The 13,589-nt window shown below is 34.6% G+C and overlaps 1 protein-coding gene across 1 annotated transcript in view; it reads right to left on the minus strand.

Annotated features, from left to right (window-relative positions):
- Nucleotides 1–1,706: 1,706 nt before the first annotated feature.
- Nucleotides 1,707–13,589, minus strand: part of Psmd14 (proteasome 26S subunit, non-ATPase 14) — an 86,850-nt gene continuing 74,967 nt past the window's right edge. Inside the window, exons 11-12 of the mRNA XM_048345336.1 lie at nt 4,145–4,207; nt 1,707–1,831 (exon numbers count right to left, since the gene is read on the minus strand). Of these exons, the coding sequence (XP_048201293.1) occupies nt 1,733–1,831; nt 4,145–4,207 (162 nt within the window). The 3' untranslated portion in view covers nt 1,707–1,732. The remainder of the gene's footprint in view (nt 1,832–4,144; nt 4,208–13,589) is intronic.

Raw genomic sequence — 13,589 nt, forward strand, 5'->3', positions numbered from 1 at the left:
ACTCACTAAGAACTATGTTGAAAATGAACTAATATAACTTGTGTGGGGACAGGAGAAACTGGGAGAGAGGAAGGTTAGGGGTGACACTGCCCAAAAAGAAATGTGCTGTTCACCTGATTTATGTAACTGTAACTCCTTTGTACATCACCTTGATAATACCAATGTATGAGAAAACTCTAGCTAATATCATCAATATCTGTGAAATAAAATACAGATCTTTATTTAGAAAGGAAATACATCCAGAATAACTTAGCTAAGTATCATGGTGCATATCCATGATCCTAGCCCTTGAGAGCTGAGGCAGGAGGATATGATACTACTGTGGGCTACATAGTAACACACTGCCACAAATAATAAAAAAAAAAACAACATAAAAGTTTGAATAAAAATTCTAACTTCTATTTTACTTGATGTTCTTTTTTCTTTTCTTTCTTTGAGACAAGGTTTTGTTATGTAGTTCAGGGTAGATTGGAACTTACTATGTAGCCCATGCTGGCTCAAACTCTTGCCTCATCCTCCAGAGTTCTGTTTATAATGAACCACCATGCTGTTTATCTTCCATTTAAATAGTTTAATGTAATTCCAGAAAAACACACATGCATGTGCATGCGCACACACACATATATAATAAGAATATACCATTATCATATCTAAAGAAAAAACTACAGGACTAGGAGGTATTGGACACTTCTTTCTACATAAATCTTTACCTTCATACGTTTTGCCATACTCCTTTAGGTGGAACCTAGTATAGTAAGTACCATGAGTATTACAATTAGAAAAAGGTTGAAGGTTTCAAGTCTTCTCTGAAAACTGGCATTATTTGAGAGAAAACTGGTTTTCTCTAAAAAACAAAAACAAAATAAAAACAGTACTTCTAGGTAAATTTGGGAAAGATGTGAGAAAAAACAAAATTACTGTTTATGAACTCATGATACTATACACATACTGATTACTTTTCTCTCACTTGCTATTAAGACATTATATACTTCCATGACTATCTTAGATGAAAATCTAGTGGTTCCCAGCCGTCAACTTCAGACACTTTCAAATCTGCTGGTCGAATGTACTCTTTAAAAATTACGATCAAGTCTTAATTACAAGTGCCCTCCTTTTCTTTTTAAATGTATCCCTATAAAATCCTGAGTATAATATGTTAGGATACTGAGTATACAATGCTAGCTTGTGAGAATACGTTGCATAAAATGTCAACTTTTTTGCTGGGTTACTCACTAATGAGGTAGCCTATCATTAATGGCAATCATTTTGCATTTGTGAAGTTTTGCTATCACACTGATGTTTTTATGTGTTATGAGATCTTAAAATGCAAAGGGAAACATCTTTGTATAAGATTTCTACAGCACTGTCAAATGTTATTCTGTCAATTCCAACCAGTGCCAAAAAGACCTCAGGAGACATGGATTGTAAATGTTCTTTATTTTGTAAGCAACAATCAAAATATATTTGTGCTGATTTCTTCAAATATTAAATGAAATTTTAACAAAATTTGTCCACTTTGATGTATTCTTGTACAAGTTTGGAATCTGCAAAGACCCTGACTAAAGAAACAAAAGTAATTGCACAACTGAGACTAAAGGTGTTATAGTGTTGCAAATGATGCCAGATGTCTTACATTTAACCAAATACACCTTCAGAGGTCCCTTGATTTTGAGCATTAAGAACAACAGAGGAATATACACTGAAAGTTTCACTAATAGCATTTCATGTTGCTTTATTTAAATACGACTGTATCCAGCATAGCTGCTAAACACTGGACAATATTTGAAGTCATAAGTACATCCACATGTTCTTCCAAGTGACGTTTGGGATCCTGAAAGAAAAAAAAATGTAAGGAAAAAGCATTGTATTACTAGATATATTACCTATGGTGTTTTCCTGAAGCTTGATAGAATGAATGAAGACTAAATTTTACAATGTCACAAGTTAACTTTTCTGAAATATTGTTATGTTCTTGAGAGTTTTTACATCTACAAAGCTACAGCTAATAAAATAACATTACAGAATAAAAGACTGATTTACACAATCAATGCTTTACCTGTACCAGAGCTTTTTGTAAAGGGTAACATGGAATTCCACAACACTCACAACTATCTGATTTTAAAAAGTATATGTATGTATATACATCTGAGTATTTGTATGTATTCTCCTGCTATTCACATATTATAAATATCTCAGGAGTACTTTATATAAAGCAAAGGAAAAGAGTTCATTTAAAATGTTAACCACTTGCTTTTTATAATCTTAATACTTACTCTAAGAATGGCGCTTTAAATGATTCAGAAAAATAATCTTAGAATAAAAGTCACTATGGTTGAAAATTTAAACACAATTGGATCTATTCTAAAATATTAAAAATTTTCTATGCAGCTATTTTGGAAAATGTACTATAAAAACTATAGGATTTCAACCCTTAAACCTAACCAAATCCATTTTCAAGCAGGTTAAATATGAGATTTAAAATTACATAGTAATAATAAATTTAAATTAAAATGCTTGTTTGGACTCATGTTTAAGGATGAATAAATTACTTCAGATGAATTTAAAATCTTTGAAATAAAGGCTATGTCCTGTACACAACAGAAAATATTAAAACATAATTTTCTTGTGGATATTGTTAAAATAGCCAAGATTACTAACTATAAACAAATGTTAATTACTGGAATTACTTTTTTGGCTATACTTTTCTAACTTATAATTTCAATACCAAAATTTCTCTAAACAACACTGAGATATAACTGTGGATAATTCCAATGGGCTGGGCCAAAATATTAATAGCTTTTTAAGGTTGGAAATAAAGCTTAGTTAATTTTAAGTGAAAGGTACTTAGGAAGAGTGACAGGAGAAAAAGATACCATTTTTTATTCTATTTTACACAGGTTTTCTTTTGTCATGCAGTAGGCCAAACAGGGAGATACTACATAAAAAGAAAATAATTCTGACGATTAAATTTTGCCAATTACCTATTTTTCAGTTTCACTTTAATTTACTCCTTGTATTTTGTTGCTTTTCAGTGAAATCTAAATCAATGAATTATAGCCTCAGGGAAAAAATTATTCAACCAGTGAATTCTATGAAGGACATGGCTCAAAAATTGGTGATCAAACATTAGTTATTAAAATAAGTGGGAGAAGAAGGAAAACAAGGCTGTTAACAAGTAAGATGAGAAAATAAGATAACTATATTTCATTTGGGGTTAGGGTTTACTTCTTTTTAAATTATAATATTTAGAATGTACTGAAAGTAGATTTCTTCATTTATAATATATAATAACGTCAGACCTTTGCCCTTACCACTCTGCTGGAGTAATTGGTTTTATAGTGAACTGGTAATTTATCAGTTATCTACATTACTTCTTGTGGCAGCTGGGTGATTCTTAGAGATTTCCCATCCAAGAATGGTCCTGGCCCAAACCTACATAGCTTGTGAGATGTGATGGGATCAGAGCATATGGTAGGATGGCTGAAAGCAAAGACAGCTTAGTGTCTTGCATCTGAAATATCAAGATTCTGCCAACATCAGCAATATGATAACCATGTTCCATGAAATAGAAAAAAAATGTAATCAACATTCTTTAAAAACAGTCTTAATTAATCTGTAGATTCCTTTAATTGGTTGGTATCTTCCTCCCACCACCAGATAATAAAGACTAAAATATATATTTCATCTTAGAAAAAGTGAAAAAAAAACCCACAAAAATCTTTCATCTTTACTCAGTATAATCAACTGAGTTCTAGGCTCTCTCGGGTACTCTACCTACAGATTGATAAAAATCGCTTACTTAAAAGGTTATTACATATGAAAGAAATTATCTTAATAATATCTTACTAGGTCTACGGCAAAATTAGCTCAAGACAAAAGTGTCCTAATTTATTTCTAGTAAACTATTTCACTATGAACGGTATATTATAGGTATAGATTTGTGGCTTATTTTCTATAGATAGAATTTGATAGCAAGTAAATTCAGTGTCCTTTAAAATGAGCATTTGTATGACAGAAGAAAAATATAAGTAAACAGATTTAAAAAAATTATAGATGCTCTGCTGCTTAACAAATGGTTAATATAGTTTTAACTCCATAAGGGCAAATTATTATGCGACTATATAAGGTATCATGGTCTCCTCACCTGCTTGCCAACATTCTTTATTGCCAGCTGTTCAGGTGTCATCTTATCTTCTTCTTCCACAGCCTGTGAGTGAAATAAAAATTTTCAATAAAGAGTTTCAAAATTTAAATTTACTATTCCTACAGAAGGTCACCAAAATAATGGTGACCATAATTTTCACTTACAGAAACTTTTATTCAAAGAATTTATTAACAAAAATCAATTCTGTTAATCACTAGGGTAAAGAAAACCTTACCACTATCAGTTAAAAAGACTGCAAAACATTACTGAAGGATAGAGGAATGGAACATGAGGTGGTATCTTATAACAGCATGCTAACTAACTAGATCTGTTCTCTCCTTTTCCTACACTCACCCTAACTTCCCAAGTCATTGTTCATTGTCTCCATTTCACTTATTAATCCAGCCTCTGTATATCTAGTACATATGATAGCACTTAGACCCAAGGGAGCTGCTGACTTTGGAACCCCTTAACAAATCACAGGTTGACCTCTTCATATTTAAATTAATTATTTTATTCATTTAGTGCCATTACAGGGGCTTGAACTCAGAACCTGTGAGCTGTCCTGTAGCTTTTGTTTGCTCAAGGCTGACTCACCCTACCACTTGAGAGATATACCACTTCTGGCTTTTTGCTGCTTAAAGAATCTCACAGACTTCACTGCCTGGGCTGGCTTCAAACTGTGATCCTCATATGGGGTTACAAGGGTAAGCCACTAGCGCCTAGCTCCTCTTCATATTTTTAAATCTCTAAAAAATAATTTAAAAAGTAATCTCAAGTTTTCAACATCAAAAGCCAAATCAAATATGATCAAATAAACCAAAACTAACAACACGTGTTATTAAAGATTTTCTACTTTCCAAATTAGCTATAAACTTGTAATCATACATTTTTTCTTTTCTTTTTGGTAGCAGTAGGGTTTGAACTTAGGGCCCTATAATTAATTAGCCACATCCCCAGCCCCCAATTATAACCAATCTGGCAAACTCAACTTTAAAATCATTTACATTTAGTTCAGCTACCACCATTTCCCTTCTCTTTTGGTAATAGCATGAACACAAAACCCTGTTCATGGAGGATTCTAAGCTTAAGAAACTTTCTTAACAATGAGTATGTTGCTGCCTGAAGATAGGACCCTGTGTCTGGTGAACCTATGGTCTATGATTTATTTATAACATTTGTTAATGGGAAACTTGCCACTGCAGCATTTACCACAAAGATAGTTACAAAAAGTGGTAAAATGGTAATGGCAGAAAGGAAGAAACCAAAATCCTAGTGAGGATTAGATTTGGATACTCTAAACTTAATAATCTCACAGCTGCCAAATTTCTTTATGTGTGAACAATGAACATGTAGGAAATGCAATGATCAGACATTTCCCATAAACTGGGAAGTTTGGCTGCATTTCACACCTTCTTAATAGTTTTGTAAACAGAGAACTTGAAAATGAGCAAAGATGGCAAGTGTCTAATTTTATAAATGGACAAACTATCTAGAGAATTTTCCCCAGTAGAACCTGCCTAAAAAGAAAAGATGGCACACAAGTTTTGCCTCTAATGATTACTAGGGGATACTTATTTACATTACATCATTAAGAATTACACTTAAGACTCATAAACTTGAAAGAAGGAAAAATAAAAAGTTCAAAACACTCTCAATCTAGAATTCCCTAGACAAAGAACATGTTCATTTTCAGTGGCAAATGTCATTCGGTTATTCTCTGCTAATATGAAAGTATTCTTTAACTAGGAAATTCATTCTACTTTTCACTGAAGTGTTTCTACATAAGCAGAAACACTGACATACATTAAGATCTCATCCTTCTAAATTACTTGTATAAATTGTGACATAAAACCTCAATTGACTTAAAAATGTATTAGATGAATGGAACAATTCACATAAGTTTGTACTCTGTACCCATTCAGTGTTAGTTGTTTTATGCACATGCCAACAACAGTACTTACTACAGTATTGGAAGGAGGCAAGAGTTTTGGAATTTGGCTCAAAATAACAATCTACACATAAATAGCTATTACAGCATATTCTGGATTAGTACAAATATCAATGGTGGCAGCTACACAAAGACAAAGGTCAAAAAGCACTGAAAGCACTATTCTTATTTGAGAGGATAAGACTATAAAGGCTATAATTTTTTTTAAAAAAAAAACCTTTTACATTACATCATTTAGCCACTTCACCAATTAGTTTTTCTATTCCCAATAATTAAAAGAGAGTTCACAAACTCTTTGAGAAGTGCAGATGGTAAAAAGTACTCCCAGCCATGGATGCCATCTGGGAAATGAGGAGCAGCTGCAGATTTTAGGCATATACTAAGGTTGCAAACCCCCATGACAGAAGAGTAAGCACATCTCCTCCATTCTAAGGCAGACCAGATCATCTCATCAAACCCCTACATAACATCTCCATCTACCTAAGTTACCTGTATCTCACCTACATCTGGGTAAGACCAGACTGTCTTCATTCACAGTTGTAATCTGGCTAGTCACCAGGAAAAATTAAGAAATGGTAGTAGCAGAAACAAATGAAATTCAGGCACAGGCAGTGTCCTCACTAGGGAACTTCTGTGTTTATGGCAACTTCTGTGATTTGGCTTCAAATTTTGCTTTTGCATTCATGCTCTTCGGTTTACTCAACCAACAAAAAAGCACTGAAAATGTTTGTGGCTATTCACACTAGAAATGTTTTAACAGTTTATCAACAAAGACCCCCAGATGGCTATCCCATCATGCACGGTCTGCACATTTCTAAGAAATTCTTGGAATTTGGTCTGTTATGTGATCATAATCCCCTCAGATGTACCCCCATCTTACAAAACCTTTAGTAACCCATTAATCTCATCCTCTTTTTTTTTTCTGCTGATGGTCAAGTGTTTCAAATGGAAAATCTGTACCTCAAAACATCGTCATTTTATTAACTCTTTACAAAACATAAATTGATTCCTTGATATTCACTACCACAATTTTAAGGATCTCCATCAGGCAAATTCCAGTTTTCGGAATACCTTTAGAATTAATCCAATACCTGTTTTCTATTTCTTAACTTGTACTTTTGACAATGTGCCTCTTATTCTACATGTCTGACTCCTTCACTTCTTACCTCCATTGTCATTTGTTGTTCCCTCTCTAACATACCATGAAACCTATTCTTTTCTCTCCTTGGCAGTACTGGAGATTGAAGTTAGGGTCTCAGACATGCTATGCAAGCAGTCAATCAAGCACCTGAGCACTTCCTCCCCTAGTCCTCAACCAGTATGGAAGTTGCTATAGAATATGGGGGAGGGGAGGGGAAACTTAAAATGGCATATGTTAATTTTTCACCAAGTAAACAACCTCTGTCTGCTAGTGAATTTTGAAACTCTACTTGCAATTTTTTCATATTGAATATATAACTGAAAATAACATTGAGTTGCAGGGGAAGAGAATAAGTTTAAAGAAACTGCTTTTCTTCAAAACATACTTAGGAAAGAAAAATAAACATAAAGCAATTCGCTTGGAGAAAAAAAGTCAGGGCAATAGAACACAAAATCCACAAGGGAAGAACACAGAAGAGAAAGCCAGAAAATTCCAAGCTTTGAAACAAACATATTTAGGAATATTAGAGGTCAATGGCAACTGCTAGAAGAATTATTCGGAAATGGAAAGGAAAGCAGACAACAGTGTTCACTTGGACAGTAACACCTGAAGTACTCAGTACCTGCAAGTGGAAAGATCTCAGAGACAGTGGAGATGAAAAATCAAGTGGGAGCAAAAAAGAAATTTCAAAGTTGCTAAGAAAAGTAGTAGTCAGAATTAGAAGAACCAAGCAACTGTATAGTTTTGGAAGGGAAAGAAGTTCAAGATGAGGCTGGGTATGGTAGTCCCTGTCTGTTATCCCAGCTATTTAAGAGGCAGAGAAAGAAGGATCAAAAGGCAGGCTGGGCAAAAAGGTTTGGAAAAAAAATCTATCTTCTAAATTACCTAGAGCCTGGGCTCAAGTTGTATAGTGCTTGTGTAGCATGTCTAAGACCCAGGTTCAATCCCAGAACTACAAAAAGGAAGAAAGTGACTGACTAAGCCAGGAATGGTGACATGTTTCATTATCCCTGTTACTACTCAGAAGGCAACAGTAGGAGGGACATAGATTGAGATCATCCAAAGAAGTTAGACCAGGACTCTATCTGAAAAACAAACTATTAGTTCCTTAGAAGTGACAATGTCACCAACACAATATATGTAAGGGATTAATACTTCAAAAAATGTTAGGGAAGAAAATATGGTAAATTTATTATTTGCATATTGTTAAATAATTTTTTATATCTAAAAGCAGCTTATAATCAACTCTCTAAGTCAATTCTTGTGGAATTTTATTTCTCATCATGAATTCTTAAAAGAAAACATGTTGTTTTCAAAGGTGTATGCAAGCTGAATGCTGGTGGCTCACATCTTATAATCGTAGCTACTCAGAAGGCTGAGACCTGAGGCTCCAGGTTCAAAGCCAGCTCAGGTAGACAAATATGGGAGATTCTCATCTTCAATTAGCCAGCTTTTAAAAAAGCCTGAAGTAGAGGTGTGGCTTAAATGATGGAGTGCAGCTCTAGGAAGATAAAGTCAAAGAATGTTCAAGATCCAGAATTCAAGTATCATTTCAGACATAAAAGAAAAGCTGTATACATTTGAAATAAAAGATAGCTCCAGGAACTATGATGTCAATTTATGCATTTTATTTATTTATTTATTTTAATTTTTTTATTTTGGCCAGTCCTGGGCCTTGGACTCAGGGCCTGAGCACCATCCCTGGCTTCTTCCCGCTCAAGGCCAGCACTCTGCCTCCTGAGCCACAGCGCCCCTTCTGGCCGTTTTCCATATATGTGGTGCTGGGGAATCGAACTGAGAGCTTCATGTGTAGGAGGCAAGCACTCTTGCCATATTGCCAGCCCTATGTATTTATTTTTGATAGAACTGGGGACTGAACTCAGGCCTTGGACTTGTTAAGCAGGCACTCAACAACTTGAGCCATTCTACATTAAGCCCTCAATTTAGCTTCATTGAAAACTTACCTTTTGCCTAATTTACTGGCATTTCCACCATCTATATAATTCTTGATTTAACAGCTCTGAAAGTGTCTATAGATTATTCTCCAGGACTTTTAGGCTTGAATGAAACACACACATTTTCATAACAATGAAGATGTAGCCTATTTTCCTCTATATTTAGATCTTTTGTTTTTATTATCTAGTTACATAAAATTAGTATACAGCAAGAGTTTTCTATTTAATGGAGCTATTGTTAATAAACCAAGAAGTAAATTTACATATTTTATATATAACCAAGATAAATCTACATGCTTGAAAAGGAACTGTTTTTGTTATTCTTTTTCTTTGTGCTGATCCCTTGGGCTTAAACTCAGGGTCTGGTTGCTGTCCCTAAGCTCTTGGGCTCAAAGCTAGCAGGCTACCACTTTGAGCCACAGCTCCATTTCTGGCTTCTTGGTAGTTAGCTGGAGGTAAGAATGTCATGGACTAAAAAAAAAAAAAAAAAAAAAAAAAAAAAAGAATGTCATGGACTTTGGCTGCTGACTTTGAACTGCAACCATTAGATCTCAGCAGATCTGAGTAACCAGGAATACAGGTGTGAGCCACTGGTATAGGCATTTTTGTTATTCTTAAGATGCTCTTTCATAATTCATTTTCCACCTGTACATCCATTTACAAATATGTAATAAAATATTACCAAAAATTTTAAAATAGCAAATGCATCTTGGCATGAATAAATTAGGAGGTTGGAATAGTCAGGACTGTGGGTGCTGCAATAATTAGAAAAATCACATGCCTAATAAACAAGCAAAATTTCTATATGGAATTCAGTCTTGAAATTTTCAAACATTAGATTTTAATTATTTTCGAACCTTCTTTTACTTTGGAACCTGATTGTCACCTAACATTAATTACCTCAGTTTAAGCACCAACCAATTAAAAAAGAATATTATTTTAAAAATGGTAGCATGGACCTTTCATTTTGAAATGTTTTAAAAAAGTCCACTGTATTTTTCAATCATTCAGGGAAATACTAAATTTGGATTCTTCTATATCACAGCTTACACATTATTTTCATTTTTAAACCAAATTTACAAGTTTCTGAGCACTACAGGGATTTTCTAAAACTGTAAAACAGGAAAAATTCTGTGGACAGGCAGCAGTAACCATAAATAGGCTATTTCCTGGCAGTAGTACCAATACAAATTTACTTAAATATATAATGACACAGCGAAATAAAATCCATTCCTACAGTCAGCTAACAGTAACGTGTTATAACTTTATAAAATAAAAGGTTAAACGATAAGAGAATCTCAACAGCATGACAACATAACTACAAAGATGAATAATTTACCTATAATCTTCTGCCAGGAAGAATTCCCAGTTGAAATACTCTATATAAACTAATTTACTTTTCATTAACCAACTTTATTTCAAAGCTTAATTCTCTCAAAAGACTTGTTGCTGTATTTGGAAAATCTTACAGCTGTCCCTGAGTTTACATATATAACATACACATGCATGTTATATATGTTACATATTGTCATATGTAACAACCCAACAGATGATATATTCTATATTACTGCATACCTAATGTATTGTATAATATGTGATATACATTATGTTATACACACATACGTATGGCAAAACTGGAGTTTGAAGTATGGTCCTCCTACTTGCTAGGCAGGTGCTCCAATCACTGAGCCAAGGCTTCAAGTCCTATTTTCTGCTGGTAATTATTCAGATGGGGGTCTTAGTTCCTGCCCAGGTTTGTACCTGAGCCTTATACACTTCTATTAACACTTCTCAGTAGCTCTTCTCAGTCTTGCTCTTCATTGAGAATGGATCCTGAATTTTCCTGCCAGGCTGGCCTTGAACTGTGAACTTAACAATCTCAGCCTCCCCTGTATCTAGGAATATAGGCATGAGACATTGGCCCCAGGCAGCTTTCAGCAACATTAAAAAAATACGTTGTGCTTAATTTAAAAGAAAAAACAAGCTTTTTGGTGCAACAACCAACATCAGTTTTAACTATGACACCAGAAGCTTGAATTCTTGTATTAATTTTAGTCTCACTTTTTTTTTTGGTGTTGGTCCTGGGGCATGAACTCAAGGCCTGGGCACTGTCCCTGAGACTCTTTTGCTCAAGGCTACCTAGCACTGTATCACTTGAGCCAAACTCCACTTCAGCATTTTTGAGGGTAGTTTATTGGAGATTCAGAGTCTCATGAACTTTCCTGCCCCAGCTAGCACTGAACCATGAAAACATCAGATCGCAGCCTCCTGAGTAGCTAGGATTATTGGTGTGGGCCACTAATGCCTGGCTAGTCTCACATTTTTAACTGCTTGTTTAAAACTTAACTCCTTCTACTTCTAATTTGGAAAAGTTAATGGCACTCATGCATTTCTCATCACCTAGGCAGAAAATCTTGAATTCTTCTTTGATTCCATAACCAGTATTTTTGTCTAATACCTTAATTCTCAATGCCATTAAAATAATTTAGACGTTTAATACAAACTCTTCTTTACTCTTCTTCAATACAATCTCCCATTCAAGTTTCCTCATTTAGCATTCCTTCCTTCCAAACTGTTGTAAATTGGTTTCTAAAGAAAAATTCATGCTCCCAATTAAAAAAAAAATAACTCCTGATAGTTCAGCTTCTATTACTTGATATATTGGACTGTTTCTTTTCCCCTCATTCCTCCTACTACCTGATAACCACACTTTTGTACTCTCTGAGTTCAGATTTCTTACATGTTACAGTGTATATATATATGCACACACATATATGCACATACATACCCATGCATGCATACAAATACACATATATACATACATATACACATGCATGTATATGTGTGCAACAGAAATGAAGTAAAATGAATGTATTACATGTAATAAGCACTGTTTCAAATGTCTGTTTTTTCTTTCCTCAGAAACTGGGAGTTGAAGTTGGTATCTGATGTTTTTGCTCACTGGCTGGAGCTCTACCATCTGAGCCACACCTCCAGCGCCTCTGTATAATCACTGATTTCCGTATTATCACACATACACCATTCTGTATAATCATACATACACTGATGTATTTACTGGGTCAAAAGATTACATATATATATATATAAATATAGCCAGTTGTGAGGCTTGAGCTCCTTTTGGTCAAGGCTAGCATTCTACCACTTGAGCCATGGTGCCAAGTCAAGTACAGCTTTTCTGTGATTTAATTTGAGATAAGAATCTCACAGACTTTCTTGCCTGGGCTGGCAATTCTCAGGTCTCAGCCACCTGAGTGGTGCTGAGGAATTGAACCCAGGGCTTCATGTATGCAAGGTAAGTACTCTACCATTAGGCCATATTCCCAGCTCCCCCACCCCCACAGCTTGTATTTTTAATGTATATTTGGGTCTAAAAAGTTGAGAACTATGTTATGTGCTAAATGATGTCTCAATAAGATATGCTATAATTCCATTTCTGATTAAACATTGAAGTTACACTCAAAGTTGAAGTGTGCCTAGGATCACTAGAAGCTGGAAAAGAGAGAGAAGGACCATCTCCTACAAGCTTCAGAGGGAGGAAGGTCCTGCTAATATCTTGGTTTCAGTCTTTTAGCCTCTAGAACTGTGAGAGAATATATATATTTTTTTGTTTCAAGACACAAGTTTATAGTAACTTATGGAAGCATTGGTTAATACAACATGGAAGATACCATTTAGTAAAATCTCAAGGTTTTTGTTTTGGGGCCTGGGCACTGTTCCTGAGCATCTTTTGGTGAAGGCTAGCATTCTACCACTTTGAGCAACAGCTCCACTTCCAGTTTGGGGTGGTTAATTGGAGATAAGAATCTTACAGACTTTTCTACCCAGGCTGGCTTCCAACTGTGATCCTCAGGTCTCAGCCTCCTGAGTAACTAGGATTATAGGTGTGAGCCACCAGTGCCTGGTCTCAAGTATTTTCTTACTTTCAGAGTTGTAAAAGAACATAAAATTATGAAAAAATTATAAAATATAAGAAAAATATTATAGACATACATATTTCAGCAAACAATAGAGTCTCGAGTTACTTGTTTTATATTATCCTATTTACTTTTCTCATAGCACAATGCATTCTGTTTACTTATATTTCTTTCCTTTACAGAAAGTAAATTCCCTGACTAATAAGGACTTTCTCTTCCTTGTTTTTTACTGTATCCCTGTTGCCTGGCACACAGTAGGTTTCAATATTTATTACATGGAAAATAGGAAAAGTCCATAAATGACATGTAGCAAATACTAAATGCTGTTGCTACTGTCTACATCTTCTTCCTCTTTTACTTGAAAAATTCCTTGAATTATACAAAGATGTCAAATGTGTAACTAATTACATTACATGGTCTATACAAATTGGCCAACTACAGTTCATGGGCCAAATCTGACCAG

This window comes from Perognathus longimembris, chromosome 4 (assembly GCF_023159225.1).
Source record: "Perognathus longimembris pacificus isolate PPM17 chromosome 4, ASM2315922v1, whole genome shotgun sequence".
Lineage (NCBI taxonomy): Eukaryota > Metazoa > Chordata > Mammalia > Rodentia > Heteromyidae > Perognathus > Perognathus longimembris.